Source organism: Xyrauchen texanus, chromosome 17, assembly GCF_025860055.1.
Source record: "Xyrauchen texanus isolate HMW12.3.18 chromosome 17, RBS_HiC_50CHRs, whole genome shotgun sequence".
NCBI classification, from domain to species: Eukaryota; Metazoa; Chordata; class Actinopteri; order Cypriniformes; family Catostomidae; genus Xyrauchen; species Xyrauchen texanus.
This window is the reverse complement of record NC_068292.1, coordinates 36,343,906-36,370,158: the sequence shown is the minus strand read 5'-3', so window position 1 is coordinate 36,370,158 and position 26,253 is coordinate 36,343,906. Positions and strand designations below refer to the sequence as shown.

At 37.4% G+C, this 26,253-nt stretch overlaps 1 protein-coding gene across 2 annotated transcripts; it reads left to right on the top strand.

Moving 5' to 3' along the window:
* The first annotated feature begins 1,851 nt into the window (after window positions 1-1,851).
* Window positions 1,852-22,625, top strand: LOC127658394 (pleckstrin homology domain-containing family F member 2-like). 2 transcript variants are annotated; one of them, XM_052147664.1, is made up of 3 exons: window positions 1,852-2,009; window positions 17,469-17,529; window positions 18,376-22,625. In XM_052147664.1, exon 3 carries the CDS (start codon window positions 18,376-18,378, stop codon window positions 19,117-19,119), a length of 744 nt encoding a protein of 247 aa, XP_052003624.1. In that variant the 5' UTR covers window positions 1,852-2,009; window positions 17,469-17,529; the 3' UTR covers window positions 19,120-22,625. The 2 variants fall into 2 exon arrangements, with proteins under 2 accessions (XP_052003624.1, XP_052003623.1); XM_052147663.1 differs by lacking the exon at window positions 17,469-17,529.
* The last annotated feature ends 3,628 nt before the right edge of the window (window positions 22,626-26,253 follow it).

Genomic DNA, 26,253 nt, shown 5'->3' with positions numbered 1-26,253 from the left:
CCTTGTTCAGCGGTACGTAAAATTCCTGTCAGTCGCACAGTGAAATTTCTCCTCTTGGCTCGGAGGCAAGACACGACAACCTAGTCATGTTCCAATGGAGAAATTCACGCCTGGCAAAAAAGAAAGAAAGAAAAAAAAAACAAACAAACAAAAAAAACCAAACAAACAAACAACGTTTGAGTTGAAATCACTGTTTGATCAAGATCTCTAAATGGCACTTGGAAAGCCAGAAAATGCGATAAGCGCAAAGGAAAATTATTGAAAACATGGGAAGCATCAAGCTGAACGTGTATGTGTATGCGTTGTTATGGACATACCTTAGACCGAAAATCAATTTCTCCAACTTCCTGGCGTCTTTCAACAAAACTGAGAATATATTCTGTTCTAGTCCGGAAAACCGATATAATGCAAAGATTTCTTTTTAATACAACCCTTTTTGATTAACTTTGTATGATTTGGAGAAATGATGAGATGTCCACTGAAGCTGCCTTCCTCTGACTGCGCGTATGCGCACGCTTTTAAATTGCGCGTATAGGAACATCATTGCGCGCGGACAGTGATGCCAGTCCAGACTGACGTGCACATTCAGCTGCATTCACTAGATTTCCCAATGGCTATTGTTTACATTTATACTGACCATGAACAACAAGCAATATGCTATGCCACCCTTGTGTCAATGATGTGATATGCATATGAAACTGATATATAAAACCACACATACAGTATGATGCAATAGTTTGTATCCAACCTATCAAGGGGTGGCAGGACTGCATCGGCTACCTTTGAGTTCACACAGTCAGGCACCTGGGGGCAGCAAAGAGTTACACGGAAATTTGTCCAATAAATAATACAATCTTCCATCTGATCTGTTATAATATATATATATATATATATATATCTCAGACGCTGCAAATGTCCCGCCCCTTACTGAAACGGAAAATATGATTGTTTTGCAAATATCCAATCGCGTCTGAAACGAACGTTCTGATTGGTGGAGTCCTACTGTCTGTCTTGCCAGTGCTGCCCGGCAGTGCATCTCCCTGCACGTTTGGAGAATGTCTGTACATTTTTTTTTAAATAATAATAAAACACAATTCAATCAACCGTGCTGCGGCATCGCGTTATTAGATTGAAAAAGTTCCGGGTCAAAAGCTTGTAGTATGGTTGTTCTGGGGGCCACACTCATCACTTATTTCAGGTGGGCATACGCAAAATCCTAAAAAAGATAGGATGGCATACGACGTATGCCTGCGTATGCCCTATAAGTTAACACCAGAAACTGTTTCTCTGATTTTCTATCATTACCTCTACAAGGCACTGATCTGTCTCGTTTGAATGAGTCTTGTGACGGCGCACGCGCTTGTCTGCTTGTGTTTTTCAGCATTTATGAATGCTAAGATGAGTGGAAGAAGAAACAGTTACAATCCTGCACAAGTATTTGCTAATATAGCCTAATCCATTTTATTTCACTTTGAAGCTTATGCTTATTATTCGTGGTAACCAAATAATAATGTCCCTAGTTAAAAAAAAAAAAATAATTCAGAATCTATATTTTTGTGTGAGGATCGATATTTTTGACATCAGTATCGGAAGTATCGAAACTTTTAGGATCGATCCGCCCATCTTTAACTCAAAGACACAACTAGAAGTATCGTTACATAGTGTTGTTGTTCAACAAGCACTGACACATAACCGAGGCGGCTCCTTATAAACAAGAAAGAGCAAGTTTACACCACGCTATGTATAAGGATGATTAGTGTTTATCCAGTTAAGTCCCTGCCCCTTTTCCCACACCAACCCCAACCCGGAGTCACGCCAGTGACGCTTACATTCCCTGCTCCTTCCCTCAGCCATATTGAAACTGTACTTTCCTACTTTGGCTGCCCGGGAAGAAAGAACTTTCAACGGTCGCTTTTTCAGATTTGGAATTTAAATAATTTGCCCGCGGGAAAAGTTACCATTGACTCGGGGCTTCTTGGCTTCTGCAGCCGTTGGTCTGTTGCGTTGAGGTAAGTGCGCGCGTGCCTTTTTCTCAATTTGCGGAGCGCTCATGAATCGTCTAGTTTAGTCAGGGCTAGTTTGTGGTGCATTCGACGAACAAGTACGCTGGTTTATTGTCTAATTATTTGGTTTAAATTAATGGCATTAAAATGTGTTTTAGTCAAATATGTTAAAGTTCGTCAAAATTCATACAACTGTTCGTGCCGTCTGGGAACTGAAATTGTCATGTTAGCTTTTAGCAGCATGCTAGCGTGAGGGGAAACTTTGACAACCATTTAAAACTAACTAGCAGCAACTTAAGAGATTTCCTGCTGGGAAATGTCTCTTAAACATCTCATTTAAACTTATGTAATTCTGCCAGAATCCAATTTATTAACGTATCTTTAACAAACAATATGAGTTTGGAGTTCGCTAGTTGAGTTTGAGTCTGGAGATCATAGAATAAAAGTTAAAGTTAACTAAGTTAAGTACAAAAAAGCCCAAATGTTGATCATCTGAAAAGAAAAAAAAGAAAAAACTGTTAGTATTATAGGCTTGTCATACTTTGGTAAACCTGTTTGACAGCCAGTGACGAAGGCAGTGGTGCACCTAAACTGCATAGTGAAAACCACCCAATCCTGTCTTTAGTAGCAGTCATATGGGGAAACCAAGGAGCAGCATTTTCCCCTAAGTAATTGCCTAAGGCAATTTCCAATAACAGGAAAGAACGTACTAAACAAATATTATATTAAGGATGCAGCCCAGGTCTGTGTTTTATCTGGATACAGAGCACGTTAGGTTAGTCCTACTTTTCTTTTGCTACATTTACTTATGTTAATTTGCTTTACTGTAGACATGCATGCACAACCATTTAGCTATTCATGAGTGACACTATTGAGCATTCATTTTAGAGCTGTCATATTAAGACCTAAGAGATTTTTACATTTAGGCCTATATCATGGAAGTTTCACTTCTACATTCAGTAGAGCTGTTTGATTTATTCGCACCTGCACTTACGAAAATATAACTGCATTCTGTTGTTTCACTTGGAGGCCTTCTTACATTCATGGGTGTGCGTGAATGATACTCTCCTAAGGAAATCCAAATTTGTTTCTGTATTTATGCTTCAGTGCTGCGTGGCAGTCTATGCAAAGCTAATAAAAGTGCATTTAGTGAATACACATACATTTCAGGATGAGAACAACAGATGTTAACCCTGTGCATTCCTTCGTGTAGCCATATTGCTTATCTTTAGTGCCATTTGTCCAACTTTGCACAAATGGCATAATAATAATTGAAAATGATTGTCTTTCTTTATTAGTTCTACTGGATACCTTCTACTTATTTTGAACTTATATTAAATGTGATATGACCTAATTGTCCTTGCAAAGTCCATATAGTTAAAACTTTCTTTAACACAGTTAACATGTAGTTGAGTTGAGTGCCTTAAAGCTTCATTCTGTCAGATTTAATAGGTTTTTTTTTTTTTTTAATTGCAGTCTTTGCCATTGGCCCCAGCTTGTCTGGTGCATTAGAATGATGTTGCTCAAAAATATTAAGGCCATCAATTATCTTCATGCAAACACGTTGTAGACGATAAGTCAGCCATTCAAAATATTCTGAATGAATCTTGCAGAGAATAATCCAATTATTTTTGTACATGCAAGGGGCAGCCAGTGCTAATGCAAGACTGTCTCAGTTGTCAAAGTAGAGGGATTTGAAATTTTGCTGACCTAGTCATGTCTGTAATAATGGGTTCAAACATATGGTAAAGTAGCAGCCTTGTGTCAGCACGACATTAAAGAAAGGAAGAAAAGTCAAATTAAAAAGTCTGTGGGAATGCTTTATTTTCAGTCATTCACTGAAGTTTGTCCTGTTGATGTGTATGTAAGAAGCAGCCATTTTTGTGATTGTGATCCTCACTTCAACTTATTGTTTTGTATTCTGCACAGATTCTTTTCATTTGCTTCAAAGGATGAAATTGGACCCCTCAGGATAATAAATGTGCTTACCACTTTTTGTCCTCCATTCAGGTTATTGGCTATTTAGGTCACTTGGTCACAGCGCAGAGTGGAACAACTCTTATTTGGTTTGAATATTTGCATATTAAAATATAGACCAGCAGATAGAAGTCTGACAAGCACATATTTAATCCCACCCATTTCAAGCTGTTCACAGTTTAAATTTAGTTTTTGTAGAGTTTAAAGTGTTGTAAAATCTGCTGTTTGAGAATTTTCCAAATTTGAGGCTCAGTTTGTCACAAAGATATCAAGTCCAATAAATTATGGCAAGCCATCAAAACATAGCCCTAACTCTTGGGGACTGTAAACATAGAACAGGTCTAGTGATTATTTGTAGGTTTCTGACTTAGCTCTTCATCTTAACAAAGTACCTGGAAACAACGTTTGTCGTCATTCCTAAACCCGGCTTACTCAAATGTCTTTGCAGCAGACATTGCATGTTGGGCTGGATTCCAAAGCTCTCTAGTAAACTATGTGTGAGCTGCACAAGGCTTAATCTTGTTTTGTGGGCTGAAATGCTTCATTTGGAGATGGTACACGCCTGGTTTATATCTTTATATAAAGTTGATGAAGAGAAACTAAAAGATTTGAAACTAATCATAGTTTTATCAGTTAAAAATATTCTATGGTGTAGCTGAAAATAGTACTGCTTTATATTTACTGAAAGGCATCATTTAACCGGATTTACTTTGCCCAGAAATTCACTATTCAGTAGTTTAGTTGATGCATTACAGTAAGGTCTGGCAAAGTGACATCATATCAGTAGTTATATTGTAAATGTAGCTATGGTTTTAGCATGATCACAGATGCTTTTGACAGGTTTGTTGAGTTATCTTGCCCTTTGGTGTACAAAAATGAAAATTCTCTAATTATTTACTTACCCTCATGAGGTGTATAACTTTCTTTCTTCACCAGAACACAGCTGAAGAAAATTGGAAAAATATCTTGGCTCCGTAAGTCCTTCAAATTCTAGTGGATGGTGATCTGATTTTTGAAGCTCCAAAAATGACAGACGTTATCAATACGACTCCAGCGGTTAAATGAATATCTTATTCATAGAATTAAAGTCACAGCATTTGCACTTTAATCTCAGATCAGCTTTATTTATATCACATTTAATACAACAGAGTTGACCAAAGTGCTTCACAGTAATACAAGTTAAAACATAACATTTCAAAATTTTACATAAACAAACACCATTAATCTAAAATACAAACACACCAAAACTGTCCTACATTCCAATTGTCAGACTCAAAGGTCAGTGTAAAGAGACGAGATTTCATACGTGACTTAGATGTCTTCAATAGACCTTTTTCACAGACTGTGATGATACGTTTCCCCTTATTTAGCAGCATAAATCTTGCAGATTTTTGCATAAATTTTTTAATCCTTGAGTGCAAAGTTAGAACATTTTTCTTTGTTATATTACCCTGGAAGTTATTAGCTTTAACCTTGGAGGAAATGTAGGTGTGTTTGCCGATGTTATACATGTTCATTTGAGAATGTAGAATGGCATAGTTTATTTCATATCACGATCTTCACACATGTCCTCGCTGGGTACCTCGTGGCCCTATTGGGTTGCTCCGTAACCAAAGTTTTGGCTTAGGTACGAAACCAGCCCTGGTACCTCAGTATCGATACTGAATCGATACTATAATCAACAGATAAAAAGACTCAGATTTTTTTATGAAATTACACAGAAAATGATGATTCAATTAACTGCATAATAGGGCTGGGACAAAATACGTCGACGCAAAATATGCGCGTCGATTCGTCAGACCCAAAACAAAGATGGCGTCGCCAGAGATTAGTAGCAACACGAGTGGCTCCTCAGACTATCAGAAGTGCAAGGCGGCACGCACTCGTTCCTCTAAAGTATGGGAATTATTTAATTTAAAAGGAAAAAAATTCCGTGATATGTCGTCTTTGCAAAATAGAGATGGCATTCCGTTCTAGCACCACGGCAATGCACCAGCACCTGAAGAGGCGCAACCCGGGAGCAGCTGCATGTTGAAATGCTCATATTCCTCCACTCCAATATATGACTGTACTTTTTTTTGAATGAGACACACACACACACACACACAGTATTCTTAAGGTGAAAGGAAAGTGTCAGAGTGTAAGTTGTTATTTGCATGTGAATGAAGATGCTTTTTTCAGTAAGGTAGGCCTATGTTCAACATAAATGTTGAATTCTGAATGTTTATTTTCATTATTAATTTTTTGTTGGAAAAGCACTTTCTGTATTAGCTTAAAGCCCCCAAGTTTACAATAGTTACTGTATTCTTTCAATAGCTCTAAGAAAGGGTGGCTGGGTGACCTTTTTATTTTTTTTATTGAATGCTAGACATCAGAATGCATTATTTTGCTCTTGTACACTTTTACTTGAATTTTATTTTTGAATTTTGAGTTTAAGAAAAAGGTGAGTGGCAGAGTGTATTACTATATGTTGTTGTTATTTTTATGTGAATGAAGAATTAAAAGATGCACTTTTTTCAGTAAGCTAGGCCTGTGTGTTTTCAAGGCTTCAAGGTTTTATTGAATGCTACCTCTGACTAAGAATGCATTACTTTGCACTTGTATAGTCTTTTATTTTGGAATTTTAAGAGCAATAAACATACATTGCAATGTTAAGGATTTCATGTTTTTTTTTTTCATTCAGATATGTAAATCAACATGTATAAATTGCTATTAGTCAATTAATCGATGCATCGAAAAAATAATCGCTAGATTAATCGTTTAAAAAATAATCGTTTATCCCAGCCCTATAAAGTCAGTTTAAAATTATTCATTTTCTGTTTGATTTTTTCTGGATTCCATGTTAAATGTTTAATTAAATGTTATGATCAAATGGTGTTTGATCAAATTGATATATACAGTTTTAATAAAATAAAAATATCATATATATATATATATAATTAAAAAAATTCAATTTTATTTTTGGTAAAATAAAATGCTGCACAAAAGAGCTTCACAGTATTAATGAAAACATTAATGAATAAAAAAAAAATCTGATTACCTGTGGCACAAGGCTGCTTGCATTTTTGACATTGCTTAAAGATAATAATAATAATAATACATCCAATTTGGATGACAATTGCTATTATGAGTATTATTGCAACTTTGAATATTACATTTTTATACAGTAGTTTTATTTTTCTGTCTTCAATTTCACACATTCATTTGAATAGAGCTTTCATGTGAGGGACTTTTATTTTGACAGTCCTTTGAGTTCTTCCTGTTTTTATGGTTTAGATATATAAAGCTTCCCATTAATGCTGGAATACTCCCATCACGACTCGCAAGCTGAAATCTCCTAGCAGCATCCGAGGAGTTAATTTAAGTGTTAACAGCTATTTATACTCTGAAAATTAAGCACCAACAGCGTGTTGCCTTTGTGTGAGTGTGCACTCGCGTGTGCACCTGTGTGTGTAGGAATCACATGACCGAGCACTTGGCCATATCCAGAGGATTTTATTTTCAAATTGTCATTGATTTCACCTAAAATTTGTCACATCTCATATAAATATGCTAATGACAGCATACTGTAATATGGTACTGATATTAACAACAAGATGATATCGTACCCTTTAATTATTTTAATTTTTTTATATCGTGGTACTTTGTTAGTACCGGTAAGCCACGCAACCCTAGTCCCAATATTTAACAGTGCACTGAGTAAGTTTTTAAAGTATGTCGAAGTGACGTAAATTGGCTTACATCTAGTGGCTTGGAAGCTGCATCATTCAGACACTAGTTTTCCGTTATCAATGCTATTGTAGATATTCACTATGCACAGTAAACCAGGATTAATTGAATCCATGAATGAACCTGTCCAATAACAGGGCAGTTACTGAGATTAAGCAAGTGTTATTCAAAAAGTATGATTCATTAATCAATTTGAATGGAGTAATGGACCTGGGCTGTACGCTAACAATTTTGTTTAGGAGCACTTAAAAATAAAACAATTGTGGCATGGTCAAACATTTAGAGGCACAGTTAAAGGAGAAAAAAAAAGAGAAAATGTAACGTTACTGTGTCACAATCCAATATATGCATTAGCAGGTGCTGAAAAACTGAATTACGAATTACTACAAAAATCAGAAAGATAATATATAGGCCTATACTGGATAAATTACAGCACATTGGACAACTTCATGGCTAAACTTTTTCAGGTTTATATTGTTCACATCACACTCACCATTGAAAAACAGCAGACAAGGCTGTTCACCTTATGAGCATCTCCCTTTCAAAGAAATCGAAACTAGCCGCAAACTTGACACGAATTTGCCGTCATTTTCACATGCAAATGAGCTTGTGATTCACCGCAAATGTTTGCCAGAAGTTTGCAGCTCAATTTGCTGCAAAGCTCATTTGCTTGTGAAAATTATCTTTGGCGAGTTGCCGGCAAATTTGCAGTTAACGCTTGATTTTTGAAAGGGTTGTCAAATAAGAGATGTCTTTATGCTGTGATTTAATCTGACTAAGGCAGGCTCGACGCTAGTGGTTGACCGATATTATGCCGAGGACGATAAATCGCCTGTGTGTACTGTTATTTCCTTCTTACTAATGTATTAATTTCTTCATGCAAATTATTTACAACATTTTTATGACTAACCGAAATCAGAAGAAACTGCTATCTTCCATTTAAATAAAAAAACTTTTTATAAAGATAATTTTGTGAAATTTAGTAAATATAGTGCTAAATAAGAGTTTATTTTTTATAAATGTTATGTTTGTTATTTACTAACTTAAATTGTGTGATATTAAATTGTGTGAGACCTTGCTCTCTGGACATTGGCATTGGCCATTTAAAAACCCATATCGTATGACTCTACGCTAAGGATTTTTTTAATGACACAGTAATTAAAAATAGCTGTTTTTACCATAATGGCTTTAAAATAATGTTTCCAAAGCTTTTTTTTTTTATATTGGCTATTTATTTCATTTCAAGTTCAAGTCAATTTCCTCCAAAATTTATCATATTTATAATTTTTCAAGATAGGATTTATGCCACATAAAAGCATTTTACAGATATACATTCATAAATACAACATATTAAACTCGACAGAATGCCGTTCTGTCATTCACACTTGTTTTTTAGCTAAGAGTTCTGTGGAGCAAATGATGGGGTTTTCGCTCACCCGTTTAGTCATGCTGTTAACTTTTGGGCCATGTGTATTGATCAAAAGCAGGATTTAGTCACTGAGTTAAAGATTTCTTTCATTGGCTTAATATAATAAAACATGAATTCATAATACAGGAGACCTTGCTACTAAATCAGTTGTGACGTGTACAGTAGGCAGATATCAGGCCTAAACTAGATTAAAAGTGTGGCTATAAACATAAAATTAGACAACCCAAATAAGACCGAAAATGACTGCTACTCAAAGCACAAAAAGAAAATGTATACATGCTTTAGAAATGAGAAATATACAGGTGTGTAATCAGGATGACTGTTTTAAGTAGTCACCTAGTCCTAGCTTACAGCTAGCTTTGAAAATTACAATAGCCATAGTGATTTTGCTTCTTTTCATATCAAATGTCATTATCATGTTGAATTAATGATTATGTTTTGAAACATCACTTAGGCTAATTAAATGTATTCTTACATTTTGGATACTGAGCAGCTCATGATTTCCAGCCATGTGGATAACCGGGGTTTAACAATGTTTATTAGGTTTCATTCAGCACTTCTTCTCTTAAGGCGAAATAATGAAAGATAATGTTTGTTTTTGTGTACTGTGGGAACGTTATTTGTGCTCTGTCCCTTTGCATGTGCTTGTGCACATTAAACAGTGTCTAAGCTGCATGGCGAGAGATAGACAGTCCAACAGAAAAAAACTGTTGATTTCTTGTGTACAAATGTGTGGATTACTAATTTTCACCAATATGTGCACATTGGTAATTGGAAAAGGGTCAGGACAGTTCTAGTAGTCTGCGCTCTATGTCTGCATGCTCTTGTGCACTCACGCGACTGTATCTTATGCGCTCGCACGTCTTTGCCTGCTATATATAATGGCACTCTCTTGTCTCTGAATGCTTGGTTGGAATAATGCTTGTGTTTTTTGTGTTCTCTCGCTAGTTGTTTGCTAGCACTAACATTATAAATGCGACCAGGCCAGTGACAATTCTTGCAACTGTCCCGAACATCTCTCGCACTGGTCCCAGGCCATCGGGCAGTCCTTATTGATGAGTCCTGTAAGGTGAAGGCTTTGATGATGAATATTGATTGTTATGTAAAGCAATGTTATGTCTTGACGTACGGGGTGATATGTCTGCTGAATGGTCAGTAGTCAGTAGTCATAGCATACTTAGAGCTAATTTGTGTCACACTGAGACACGCTGTGTTTGGAGTCTTAAACATGTCCTAATAAACTCAAGTAACAACTTGAAAAAGGTCAAGATGGTGGCACACTGATATTGTCATTTCCTCGACTGCACACAGTTGTGATTTGTTCAAATATTCAAATAAAATTTGCATCAGAGAATGCTGTCAAATTCCCATTATAGACCCATTTGTGTTTGCTCCGGCAGATGGACTATCAAGTTGCTTGGTTTCTGGAGGCCCAGGTGTTGGCTGTTAGACCTGCAATGTGTTAGCATTCTGCAGAAAAAGAGAGAGGTCTGGTTTGCACCTGCTGCTTCTCTTCAATCTCCAGTACAAGGCCATGAATGTGCCAAGATGCAATTTTCATAACAGCTGATGTACAGCACAGCATCTTCGTGAAATAATGGAGGAAGAACACATGACACCCACAATATATGCACTTTAATGTTTAAAAGTATTTGCTGGATATTTTGTTAATACAAGTCATGGAAATGATTGTTAAACAAAGAGGTAGAATATATATATATATATATATGACAAACCCTTTTCACCACTCCTTGATAAACATTCTGTTTGGGTTCTGCCGGCTGAATGGTGAAAGGGCTTTTGGAGGGGTTGAGTACTGGGTGAATTGGAGGCTACAGCCAATGCTGTAGTGACTCATACTGGAGAGTCTAATTATGGAGTTGGGCACACATCCATCAGACTCTGTCATGAAGGCTCACAGAATTAGAATGACATTTCTCTACACAGCCAGTGTATCTCCAGCATTGGCCTTCCAGGCCTCTCTTCCAGATCAGATTCAGTTAATCATTGCCAGAAGGCCATTTTGGCAAATTCGGTCAGGGACTTAATTGCAATTATAGCTTAAGGAATCTGTTGTGGTTTGAGAGGCTACAGTGTTTGATAGAGACTTGCAAGCATATTGCATTTATTATGATCTTTGCAACTAGAACATCTTTTTTCACATTTTGCACCAGTTTATCATAGTTTAAAATTTCAGACACAACAGAAAACCGTGTTTACGCGACTCATATAAAATACTTAATCTATTTCAATAGCCAAATTTGACACTAAATTCCACTGAAAGGCATCCTTTTAAAAATTTTAAGCCAAACATGAATGTGTAAACTACACTACCGGTCAAAAGTTTTGAAACACTCATTCTTTATTATACATTTTTCTTCACATTTTAGAATAATAGTAAAGTCATCAAAACTATGGGATAACATAAATGGAACTATGGGAATTGTGTTTTGACTAAACAAAATTTAAAATAAATCAAAACTGTGTTATATTTTAGCATCTTCAAAGTAGTCACCCTTTGCCTAGAATTTGCAGTCATGTACTCTTGACATTTTCTCAACCAACTTCTTGAGGTTTCACCCTGGGATGCATTTTAAACCGTAATGAATGATTTCACCATCTATTTTGGGCTCTTATTAGCTGCTTTTATTTATTATTTGGTCCAAGTCATCAATTTCAAAACCTTTTTTTATGAAGTAAATTTAGTTTTCAAATTAAATAAATTCATGTGGTGGCACAATTATATTTTTGTCTACAAAACGAATTAAAAAAAATTAAGCATACACCTACAGATAAAAAGATTTTTAAGATCATGTGAAACATTTCAGTCAAGTGTTTCAAAGGTTTTGACCAGTAGTGTATGTTAAACCGATTCATGGAAACATTTTCATCATGATACGATCTTGAATGGATTCTCTTGGCCTGCGATCAGATTTTTGCAGATACTTCAAAGTCTGCCGTGATACGATTCGATTCAGGGGCCTGCGATCGATATTCCTGTATTATGTGCCTGTTTTACACAATCAATTACATAAAAAAAAAATTTGCCCTCAAATGCAAGCAAAATATAATTTTATTCAGCTCTCTGTATACACATTGGGACATCCACAACAGAGTAAGGTACTTCAGATGTTGAAAAGATAATGTGTGTGTATGTGTATGTATGTATGTATAAAGTCACACATGTGATCATCACTTGTTTGATGATAGCTAATTTTTCAGTTTAGTTAAAAATAGGCTACTTACATACCCATGACTTGTTTCCAACAATCCGTAGTTTTCTTGACTACAACTTCCACAGTTGTAATGAAAAATTATGTTACAGTTAACTGGGATAAATGTTAGTAAGGTTGTTGATGTGTAAGTCTTATAACGGATGCTGGAGCTGAGCAGGTGATTTCTCTTTCCCTCATTAGTGCTGTTCAAAATGTTGGCGTTGTCAAGATGTTTCACATTCATGTTGAAATGCTCCATGGTACTTTAAAATAGCAAATGCCCATGTAAAATTCAAACGAGTCGCATGCGCAACTATATCGATGGAAATCCGAATTAATTGTGCATGTGAGCCGCTCTGCGTTTGTCACGAGAGCTGGCATTTGAAGAAGTGCCTGGTTGAGTGCACGCCGTATGGATAGTAGTGCACAATTTGGCTTCAAAGACCCTGCGCACATCTGTGTCCCACATGTAAAGCCTATTTTTTTTTTTTTTTTTTACCTTTATTTTACCAGGAAGTCTCATTGAGATGAAAATCTCTTTTACAAGAGAGACCTGGCCAAGGTAGCAGCCATACATAAACACAACATATTAAAAAAAAATAAAAAATTTTAAAAAAAAAGTTATACATATATACATACATACATACATACATACATACCTACAATCGTGTAAAATAAAAAATCATTCAAACACAATGGCCTCTCAAGAAAAACAAGCACATGTCTCCTTTACCACATTCTGTATTATGCTCTTAAATTTATTAATTGATATACTTAGCACTTATAAATTCAAATTAATGTAATAAGGTTGCTTCATTGCCTGACGGAAATGCCTACGGACGTGGCTGACATGAGGTGATTAAAATAAAGGTACATCTTAAAAAAAATGTAAAAAAAATTCTGTATCAATATTTGCGCTTTGTATCGATCACATTGGATCGTTGGTCATTGGATCGATGCATTGTTATACCCCTACTGTATATGCGCTCTGCACGGGCAGGTTCAGACATCGATAAGGGAGCGAATGCAAATGTTATGATGTGCCTTGAGTCACACTGCAGCAGTTAAATATCCTCTTTGGGCACTCTATGCCGTGAAGGACTGAAATCCTGCAGCGCCCCCAAGGTCCCCCTGCTCAAGAAAGCACATGTACAGTCTGAAGTTTGCCAATGAACATCTGGATGATTCAGAGGAGAACTGGGTGAAAGTGTTGTGGTCAGATAAGACCAAAATCAAGCTCTTTAGCATCAACTCAACTTGCCATGTTTGGAGGAGGAGGAATGCTTCCTATGACCCCAAGAACACCATCCCCACATCAAACATGGAAGTGGAAACATTATGCTTTGGGGGTGTTTTTCTGCTAAGGGGCAGGACAACTTCACCGCAGCAAATGGACCAAGGACGGGGCCATGTACCATCAAATCTTGTGTGAGAACCTCCTTCCCTCAGCCAGGGCATTGAAAATGGGTCGTGGATGGGTATTCCAGCATGACAATGACCCAAAACACACGGCCAAGGCAACAAAGTAGTGGCTCAAGAAGAAGCACATTAAGGTCCTGGAGTGGCCTAGCCAGTCTCCAAACCTTAATCCCATAGAAAATCTGTGGAGGGAGCTGAAGGTTTGAGCTGCCAAACGTCAGCCTCAAAACCTTAATGACTCGAAGAAGATCTGCAAAGAGGAGTGGGACAAAATCTATCCTGAGATGTGTGCAAACCTGGTGGCCAACTACAATAATCGTCTGACCGCTGTGATTGCTAAGTCATGTGTTGCAGAGGGGTCGAATACTTATTTCCCTCATTAAAATGCAATTCAATTTATAACATTTTTGATATGCGTTTTTCTGGATTTTTTTGTTGTTATTCTGTCTCTCACTTTTCAAATTAACCTACCATTAAAATTATAGACTGATCATTTGTTTGTCAGTGGGCAATATCATACAATATCAGCAGGGGACCAAATACTTTTTTTACCTCACTGTAACTTTGTTTCCTGTCCAGTATTTTGACAAGTGATCTTTAAATTAGGTCTCTCTTTTTAGCAATCAAATAGAACACAGATTACGAAGTCCAGGTTGTGCATTTGGAAGGTTATTGTGGTGTGGACAACTACTGTGGAAACATGTAAAACAGAGTTTCTACTCCTCAAAGAAACACTAGTTTGCACTGTTAAATTCAAATACTATGTTTGGCTTTTGTATGTTACCCTCCACATACAGTACATACAATGTGTGTGGAATGCCCTTGCAGTAGTTTTCATTTTATGTGAAAGGAGGAAGTGAGTCAGGAAAGTGCAGCTGTGTAAGAGGTGGTGGTGTCCTTTCAGAGAGCCATGCACACAGGCCTCAGAAACACAAAGCTTCTCTACTGCCCCTCACATTATTAAATGTAATAATTCTTTATTTTTAGCCTTGCAATAAAGAAAATAAATGTTCTTGCTTTTATTTAGAATTGTTCTTACAATGAGCAAAAGAGGTCCCGTTTCTAAAAACTCAGTTGACTCAGTTGACTAGCGCTCCAGTTTTGTGGCTTAAAGCATTTGGTGTAGAATAGAAATGGGCACACTACTCCAAAATGACAACAGTGATTAGTCAGTCACAAAAATGATGCCACCAACTTTTTCAACCTAAAAATCAAATGTTTTACTTTGTGGTTGATTTCAAAAGCATATTGGGTAATAACTTTCAGTCTAATTGGTTGGACAACAACTTGAATCATGTACACTGTGACTTTCATTCCAGGGCAGCAACAGCGTTTTAAGCAAAGCACACACTTGCCGTTGGTGCCCTGCAATGCACAGTCTTGTTTTCTGTCATGTTGGTGCGCACACTACATGACTGATTATTTGTTCCCCAATTAAACAGTGATCACAAAATTAATTCACAAACTCACGCACATACCAACGGGAAGTTTATTCATTATACATGTCATCAAACAACATGAAAGAAGCACTTGCACCCATTATTTTATTTTCTAATTATTTTTTGTCATCTCTTTTGTTTTCTCAATGTAATGCTCTCCTACTACGCGCTCTCTGTATTTCATTCGCTGTTGCTCATTGCTGATCTATCACTCGTCAGAAAAGGGTGCACACCTGATGACTCTTCAGCCAAAGTTGCATGATTGCGCACACTACACGACTATTGTTCGTGCGTTCTTGGACTACTAGTTATTGGTCAACCGATATATTTCCGAGGCCGATAAACCGGCTGATATTCTGACTTTTTTTAGTATCGCATCGGCTGATAAATGTTCCTGTTTGGCCGATTTGTTTGTTTAGGGTGCCGAAAATTGCCTGCTTGCATGTGAAGCATCTGAGACATGTAAATGACCAGTCACGATTAGTTTTGTTGTTGGTGCCATCGTGTTACTACAATAATAGACCTGTGTGCAACAGTCTCATTCATCAGACACGGCAGATGCGTTTGAACTCATAATGTTAAAGTGCTCGCCTGTTTCATTCTCCATCTCCTCATCAGTTTAACTTGTAATTTGTAACTGTCTTGTCTAATGATAAAAAGGCAAATATCATAAAAAAAATTGCATATACCATCTGCCAATATGCACATATCTCATTTTAACAGATGTAATAAACAAACCTCACAAAAGTTGAGCCAATCCAGCATCCTGTGGAGCGCTCATTTATTTACCTCCTAATGCACATGTTCTATCAGCCTCTCCTCAGCAGTTCCCTGTCACTTGTAACTTTCTTTTCTAATGTTAAAAGGCAAATGTCAATAAATCTTCTATTATAGACTGTTTGAAAATATGAGAAAGAAAATATAATAGATATCTCATTTAAACAGACGTAATACACAAACCTCACAAAAATCCAGCATTTTACTAATGCTAGTCGCCGACTCAAAACATCAAAGAAGGCGAATATTTCAAAATGAGATCTGGACCTTGATTAAGTAAAGAGCAAATACTGATAATGAAAAATAGCACCTGATTAATTGGCTTGGATGATATATTCATTTATCACTGGTAGTAACCACAGCTGATGAAGTTTAGCTGTGTGGGGAGGTTTCCTGCATAGGTGGGTTGTATGCTTGGAAAAGATTGCATTAGATAAATATGTGGTTTGTGTGTAATGTTGTAAACATACAGGCTTGGTTTTTCAACGTTGAGGTCAAAGTGTAGGATGTATTAAATATCATGGTGTTCCTCTTTTGGTGAAGGGGCTTGTTTTGTAAGACATACCAGCCAATTACTGATCATTTTGGACACAGAACTGGGGTTTGCATGATTCATGACATGATGAAAATGGATAAAATGCACAGTAGTGTTTTCTGATCTCTTAATCCCCCGGTGTATAGCTGATCAAATGAAGATCTCATGTGATTTTGCCATTGGTGGGTTCAGTATGCTTTACATTGACCCGATTTTCTTCTCCTAGGCCACTTTAGACCACATATTCTCCATATTCAAGCTCTCTGAATCTTGGATACACTGTCAATGTGAAGCTGACACCTTGCCGTTTGTAATATTTTTTTATTCATTCAGAGGAAACAATGTGATACCAGAGTTGTGAATTGTATATTGGTAGGTACTCATTGTATGTATAAACAAAACACCCTGCGGATGGAGTCCAAACATTAGAACATTTTCATTCTAAAGTTATTCTGCTGTTTAGATCGAAAAATGAACTTGTTACAGACCTGCCACTACATTCTGTTGGAACTCTGTTAACGGAAACTCACAATTCAGAAATGTAGTAGTGCTATTAAAATTATAAACTGCCTAGGTCCACCAATATGCAAAATAATTAAAATTATGAATTCAGATTTCACTGTGTTTATCATGTTTGTTGATCTCCTCTGCCATCTGAGCTGCCTCAGTGCAAAGCCCTGAATTGCGTATAATTTGTTTTGCAGGCTACTGAATAAACAAGGGTGGCACTATAACACAGGCTTGATTTTAGCAACTGCTTATTAAATGAATCAGTAATATTATGAGGCATTTATCATTTGCTCCCAAATTATTCTGAGTTGTGAATTGCACAGTTTCGTTTTTTAGACCTGCACAGATGCGACTAAAAAGGTGCACATACAGGATGTAATGTGAGAACCATCAGATCCTGTTGAATAGCTAATGTAGGTCTGTTTCTCTCTAAAGCACTGTGAAAGGTTACAGCTGTGTGGTGATGGAATCTACAGTTTGAGAATTTATAGAAAAGGTAACTAACCATGTCATTTTTTTCTGTTGCATTTTACCCTGTGTTCTCTCTCCCTCTACATGCCGTGCGCGCGCACATACACACACACACACACACACACACACACAGTTCTGTAAAAAAGTCTTATGCACAAAGATGTTTCACAAAAACATTTGTCTTAAGCTAAAGTTATAAATAACCATCTTTAGTGTCAATAAAAATATACGTTTTAGACTCTCAAACATTCCTTTTGCAAATATAATATAATGGAAGAACAGGGAGCCCTGCAACAGATGGTATAGTCTCCACAGAACATCATTGAGTCAGTCTGGGATTATTGAAGAGACAGAAGCAGTTGAGACAACCTGAATAAATGGAAGAACTGTGGCAAATTCTCATAGAAGCTTGGAACATTCTATCTGCAAACAACCAACACAAACTGTGCCCAGGTGTACCTAGGAGAATTGGGCTTGTTTTAAGGCAGAGGTTGTCAGACCAAAAATCTTTTTTTTTGCCGTTACTTTATACATTAAAACTATCAAAACAACATTTTCACAAGTGCCTAAAACTTTAGTGCAATAATGTATCTATTTATATTTCTAAAACAAATGTGTTTGTATTTACATAGGCAGCTGTTTATTTTCTTTGGTTGATATTGAGAACTTTTGGTGAGAACTATTTGAAGGGCATTCAGAATTGATTTTGCCATTACAAAAGGTCCCTGTGATAAACCAGAAGTGCTATTGTTTAATTTGCTGTGGTATATCTTAAGGGTGGTAGCATTGTCAGAAAAGTCAAACCATTATGATCAGTTCTTCCTTTTTCTCTTATAATAACATTTTATTTTTCTCTTGCATTTTTTCCCAGATGGTGGACCGCTTGGCGAATAGTGAGGCCAACTCAAAACGTATTGCAGTCGTTGAAGCCTGCTTCGGCACGGCAGGCCAACCGCTGGTAATCCCAGGTCGAGTGCTCATCGGAGAAGGCGTTCTCACAAAATTGTGCCGCAAAAAGCCCAAAGCCCGGCAGTTCTTTCTCTTCAATGACATCCTGGTGTATGGCAGCATTGTTATCCAGAAGAAAAAGTACAATAGGCAACACATAATCCCACTGGAGTTTGTCACCATAGACACCGTCGAGGATGAGGGCGACCTGCGCAATGGCTGGATCATTAAAACACCCACCAAGTCATTCGCCGTCTACGCCGCCACAGCTACGGAGAAATCCGAGTGGATGAGCCACATCAGCAAGTGCATCTCGGATCTGCTAGAAAAAAGCGGGAAATCTCCTACCGGGGAGCACGCGGCAGTGTGGGTGCCCGACTCGGAAGCGTCTGTATGCATGCGTTGCCAGAAGGTGAAATTCACGCCGGTCAGCAGACGCCACCACTGCAGGAAGTGCGGATTTGTTGTGTGCGGCCCCTGTTCAGAAAAGAAGTTCCTGCTTCCCAGTCAGTCATCCAAACCAGTGCGCGTGTGTGAGTTCTGTTACAAACAACTCTCAACGGGCGCCACCCTGCCCCCCCGCTCAGACTCCTACAGTCTGCATGGTTCAGAGTTCTCCACCAACAACCTCTCTGATGACGAAGATGAGGATGACAGCAGTGACTGAGGGCATCAGTCTGCATGCTCCCTTTTAGGACTATTGATAACCCACATATCCCAAAATGTTAGTCTCTCTAATTTTCCTTCAGGGTTTGCAAAGTTTTTTCCAACCATTTTATTCCTGTGGCAATAATACCCTTGACGCAACACAGTAAATGTACCCTAAACAATTAAGAACTCTGTGCATATGAAAGAAAAGGTTTGAAAGGAATTGTTGTAAAATTCCTGAACACTACTTGCAGACTCATTCTACTTTCTAGCACATCTCAAATGCATCTCTCGCTCATAGTTTTAACCTCTTATATGCAAAAGGCATGTCTTTAAGATTGTTCTCATTTGAGTATTCTGATCAAGTGTAATGTATTTCTCTGTAGCTTAAGCTACAGCCAGTTGAACTACAGAGACAACCTTCCAGTTGATCAGAATAATGCACAACATTGCAGACTGTTCATAGACATCCATTCAATGCACAAATCCTCAGGGGAAGGCGTGTAGTGCATTATAACAGGTTTAGTTGTTTTACAAAATTAGCTGCTTTTATTGCAACTAACCACTAACAAACCATAAAAGTGCATTCTGGAGAAGGTCTCCAAATGAAATTCCTCTTACTTTGGTTTGTGGACTGTCTTCAGTAATTGCAAATGACAATTCAGATAGATGCTCTTGTAAGCTTGTAAATGTGTATATAATGCTGTGGTGTAGGAAGCCTATTGCAAATTTCATCTGACAAGGTCGTTGCTGCCTCAGTGCCTTCAAAATTATTAATCCTCAGGAAGTAGATCCAGGTGAAGCAACTATTTAGGCTACAGTTTATTGATGCTTCTCTTCTGAATTGATCCTTGTATTTGAGACATGCCTCCATTTGATGGCATATCATAAGGACAGATTTATCGACATACCCTTTTTAAAGGCACACAGGTCCAATTTAATGACTTTCATGATATTCCATATTTTTAATGTGACTGCCTTTATGATCAAGACAAGATTTACAGATGTGTTTCAAGTGAAAACAGTTGAAATGATTACATTGGCTCACTCCAAATGGCTTTTGGACAGTATGATTATTTCAGTTGTCCAAATATGTCCTGTCATTGTTTCCGGGTCTTCGCGCAAGAGTTTGTGACCGCAGTGTCTTGCTTTACTCATGATATTGCATTAGTACCCCACAAGTTCTGAACTATGCTGGTGTCTCTTTTCAGCCCTGACTTGCACTCTACAGAAAGTTTGCATGCAGTTCACAGGAACTGGGAAGTGCACGTCACTAAAGCGAAGGATGCCCTATGCCTTCTCCCCACTGTCTCATTGGAGTCTTTGTGTTGCCGTTGTCACATGTTGGCTTGAAAGTCAATTATACTGTTTTTGAACAGGAATTGAAAGAATTATGAGGAAGTGACTGACACACAGCCTGCTTTTGTTTCAAGGCTGTTTCATACTAGAAACTCTGCACTAACATCTTTCAAAAGTGAAGGTTTTATTAATAACTGTGTCTGAAGACAAGACCGTGAAAGTGTTTCATTAATGATCTGAGTTCACTTCTGACAGGTTTATAGTCATTTTATATTTTAAATCAAGCTGGTGAGAGAATCAGCTATACTGCTAGAGAACCTTGTGTCTCAGTACTGAATACTTGAGCACCTGTAAAGATGGCATACGTTGTTTGTCAAAATAACAAAACTGACATTGAAAAGGGATATTTAGTTAACCTAGCTCTGACTAAAGGCCTAAGAATACTTCAGTCTTCAGTTAGCAGTGTGCTAACACAGATTTCATTATCAGCACAGGACTACTCACATGGTTAGTCTGCATTTTTTACACATGCACCTGCCGTTGACTGTGCTAAAAGATGATCACAAAGTATGATCACATAGTGCACATGGTTCAGACAAGGACCATATGGGTTTGCGGTCAAAAAAAGTATACTTTGAAAGGTTGAGCGCTCCACCATGCACAATACGTAATGGCATGCAGGAAAATTAAGTGTACCCCAGCCTTAAGAGTCCTGACTGTTTATAGACCATCTAATTCATATGCAAAGACAGATAAAGTATTTTTTGGCTTTTACAAATAGAAAGATAATTATTTGTGATTTAGATGTAGGTTTACAGTGATTTATCTAATAATCTAATCATACTTTTGGAATACAGCTATAGCTTCCAAAATAGTGATTGAGCAATGTTTGATTTAATTGTTTAATCGTTCCCAAATTTAACCTGATGATATTCTGAGATAATTTTTTTGCTTTGTTTTAATTACACTTCTGTTGTAATATTCTGAAATGGTTGCTTTTGTTTTAATTTTCCATATGTTGTAAACTTTGTACAGTATTATTTTTTTATATATACACACTTAGACAGGCTTGCAGCTTTTTTTTTTTTTTTTTTTTTTTTTTGCAGTGTTTCTGTGTGGTTCATGTGTGCATTTCCTGAACACCTCTGGATCAGATACCAGCACTTAACTCTCTCTGCAAACCAGGCAAGAATGGGAGGGGCTGGGGTAGGATGTGGGTGGGGAATGCTACATGTCTTCACTCACAAGAGGCTCACTTACTCGGTGGCTGCAAATGCATGAGAATATGTGGTTCCCTTATTTTTCAAAGGTTGGGTCAAACTTAAGCCAATGTTAGTTTGCCATCATATGACACAATTGGCAACTGATAAAGCAGAGAGTGAAGGGGTAACAGGATTGGCAGATACTTTCTATTTGTTTCTTTGATTTGATTTCTTAAAGATTTGTGCAATTTATGATTTCCTCTGATGGATTTTGGTGATTTTCTGTTTTCTTGTCAATTTTGCCATTTTAATTATCATTTAAAACTTTGAAAGAGCTGAAAACTGAATGTAATCCATCATATCATTGTTGAGATACTAACTTTGGGAAATATATTCATTGCTTAATCTTTTGCATCTTGTCTTCTGTCACATTTACCAAATCCTAAACTGCAAAATACCAGTGGCTAAGCCTCAGCAGTATTCATATTACAGATGGTAATAGTAATATTAGTAGCACTTCAAAACCAAAACACTTACACACCAGGGTAATGGTTAAGCCTGTCAGTGTGGTGTTGAATCTGTCTCTACAGCTCAGTTGTTATGTCATATAGTAGCAAAAGTGGATTACTTGTGGTGAGCTGTTTTCTTACACACACTGGGGTTAATGTGTAAAGGATCATGCACAGTCAGCCAGTTGTTATCACAATAAACCCAGACAGGGTGATCAAGGCTGTATCAGGTCTTGCATCACCCTGAAGGGATTATTTTGCAATAACAACTGACTGACTGTACATTATGCCACTTATTACATGGCTAATAACCAAATCAATTTATATTTTATTTTCATAAAATATTGACTTTTGTTGAAATGATGCATTTTGAGGAGAAAGAAATCACTGAACAGCTGAAATCCACCTCCAGTTTGCGTCTGAGTTCTGTTTGTGTTTTTTTTTTTATGTGTGTGTGGAAAATGACCATCTGACTCATCAATAATCACACTATTACAAGACTACTTGCCAAATAAATGGACACGAAACATGAATTTGCATTGAAATTATTTTATTAGCACAGTGAGCTGAGAAGCAGGAGCGCTGGCTCGCAGAATCCGGATGAGTGATCTGATATATCTAAATCCCTGGATGTGCAGTAGTTACAGAGCAACATCTAACTGCTGAATTGCATTCCTAAGAGCCGTGTAATGAGCCATTTTAAAACGGCACTAAATTCTGATCGGAAGAGCTGTGGTCAAACTGGTGAAATGCAAATACACACACATCTTGTAGCAAGTCAACCCTGCTGTAAAAACAAAAAAACAGCTAAACCCAGCCTAGTCAGGCTGATCAGTTGGCTTGATTTAGACCCAATTTCCACCTGGTATTAAGATGCGGTTCCAATCACATGTGGTCAGCTCTAAATACAGGTTGAAACAGGGTGTAAAATGTTTTGTGATCGGATCATCACATATGAGTTGAAAAAGCAGATATATATACAAGCATGAAAACTTCACAGATCTTCTTCAGTGTGTCTGACATCAACATGCATGGACACTTATGAGAACATCTTCAGCACAAGTTCAAACAGGCAATCCACTAAAATAATTTATAATTCTTCTCAAAATATTGCTTTTGTGCTTGGATTAAATTTCAGATGCATTTGACAGAAATAGCGCAGTTTAATTTTTTGCACTCTTTGTTCTTTAATGTCATGCAGTAACACACTGACATAGTGATTGATGTATGTCGTCATGATACAGAGTTCCTCCCCTCAACATCCAATCACAAGTGGTCACAGAAGATGCATTTAAACAACTAGAGGTGTAAACAGCAATGTGTCTCACATGGCCACATGTGATCGGATCACCCGGGACTCATCTTAATACCCTGTGTAAACGGGGTCTTTTGGACATTTTGTAGCTGGCAAGTATTTAGTAATGGAAAGTACTCGTGTTCACATCACTTATTGGCACGAGTCGGAGTTTGTATTTTCCTTCTACAATAAATTTTTTTACTTTACTGATGGTTAGATTGATGGTTGGGGTCAGGGATCGAGCATATAGTTCATAACATGACTTCCTCTTGACTGTGTTATATATTTTACAACTAAAAACAACCCTTTACATATACCTTCACCACCAATCTGCAGATATTTCCCCCAAAAATGACGCTCACATGTGCCCATACATAGAACAACACCTCCAGCTTCAGTCAGTGTTTAGAATTTCAGTAAACATATACCGATTTCATCTTAAGAGCATACTATCTTACTATTTCTGCCGTAGACATACATGGTAGAAGTTGTAAGAGTAAAATGGGAAGTACGCCATTCCGAACTCGGCCACTGTCACCAAATTCAGTCACTGCGTCCAAATATCCACACTTCCCTACTATAAAGGATGCCAAAAACAGTATGCCATTGTAGTACTACATCCGAAACCCCTGTATTTATAAAACGGGAAGCAAGAAATACCCGGATGACCTATGTCTGGCGAGATTTTGAAGTGCGGATCGACCAGACACTTTACAATTCCATAAACCCTTAGCAGCTGAGGCAATGTCACAGTCAAAACGTTGGATTAAAAAAAAAGAATGGCGGAGAACCGTGAGTCAGACGGCTCTTCTCAACTGTAAGTGCTACAAAGAAAGTTGTTACTTGTGGTTAAATGGTGCTTGTTTAACAAAATCAGTGTAGGTTATTTTCACAGTTGTTATCACGTCACATATAGGCCTATAGGGGTCAAGGGTCAATACCCACATCCCCGGATGATGTCTGAAATATATTTGTTACTTTCATGCATACTTAAAGAATGTACTGTTTTTATGGAATAGAAGTGCATCCTTCATCATATACATAACATACAGTGACAGTACACTATTTCTGACGCACCGTCTGAGATCAGTCATGTTACTGTTTCTTGCAGGCAACTCTTGGCCTTAATGTTATCTCACAGATTTACCATAAATTCGAACTCTTAATCTAATCCACTTTAAGGAGTGCAAACCTTTAATGTGGCAATGCCACACACTGACGCCAGCTCTCATTGAAAATGAACGAGATGAGGTCATTTCACACTGCCAGCGACACGCAGAGACAAGGAATGAAGGAGGTGGAAGCACTTTATTGTCAGGACTTTTCAGTGTAACAAAGACATTCAATACCACCGCTTTTCAGCTCCACGTGAACACACTGCTTCATTGGTCTCTCTCTTTCCCGGAGTCTCTCCACAGCTGGGCGAGATAATCCGCTGCAGGTGTCAAGCCCGGCCTCGCTCCGCACAGTCGCCGCTCGGTCCGTCCTGCTCTCAACTTTGTGGAGATTTTAAATTACTCTGGCCATCAAACAGCAAATAATGTTTGGGTGTGTTTGTACATAACATTTTTTAACTTAAGTGCATTTTGCTGTATAATCTGGGATAGGTCTATAGATTTCTTACAGGGCTCTGTTGTAGAAGTGTCAAACTCTCCTACACTGCATATGCAGATTATGCATCTGATCTAAATGATTATATATCACGTGCGTGTCTACAAAAGACAAACCTGTTTCTTCACAATGCAAGCTGTTCACAGGAACGTGAAATCACTGTGGAAATCTAGGATTAATGTAAATTCAACCATGTAATTTGACATGTAAATATGGCCTTTAAATACTTGGGGAGAAAATTCAATGACTGATTCCTGTCTGATGTTCCCAAAACAACTACTCCAGGGTCTCATCTCTGTGTATAACCACATTTTCCAGTCTCCAGAAATTTAATACGCACACATTTTTAGTATTGAATGATAGGTTGTGTTGTGTAGCCTAGGGTGTTTTCAACTATCGTTAAGATTTTTAAGGGCTCTATGTGGTTGTCATGTGTGTGGGTAATGGGTTATGCTATGCGGATTTAACTTTGGACTGAGTGATTATAATATTTGCAGCCTTAGTCTCAGAAGAAATGGCATTGTGAACAAACAACCTAAAACTAAAGAACAATGCTGAGCTTTTGAGTACAGAAGAGTTAGATTTCTTTCAAAGTACAATTACATTTAACTCATTCTATAAATTTCAATATTCTTAAACTATTATCTTAAATAGTTCAACCAAACATGAAAATTCTGTCATCATTTACAGAAACCCCATGACATTCCAATTCCATATGACTGGAACAAAAAGGAGAAATTTGTAAGAATGTTCCTGCAGCACTTTTCTATACAACAAAAACAGGCTGTGACCAGGGCTGTCAAGTTCTAAAAGACAAACAAAAGCACTGTAGAAGAAGTACATTCTAAGTCTTTAGAAGCCTTTGTGATACCTTTATTTGAGGAACGCACTGACATTTTTGTAATTTACTGAAAATCTTGCCCTCCACCGTACCTCTCAAATCTCATTAACGCATCACGAATCTTAAAGGGATAGTTCACCCCAAAATTAAAATTCTCTCATCATTTACTCACCCTCATGCCATCCCAGATGTATGACTTTCTTCTGCAGAACACAAATTATGATTTTTTTAGAAGAATATTTCAGCTCTGTAGGTCCATTCAATGCAAGTGAATGGGTGCCACAATTTTGAAGCATGAAAAACCACATAAGGGAAAATAAATGTAATCCAAATGACTCCTGTTTTAATCTATATCTTCCGAAGCGATATGATAAATGTGGGTGAGAAACAGATC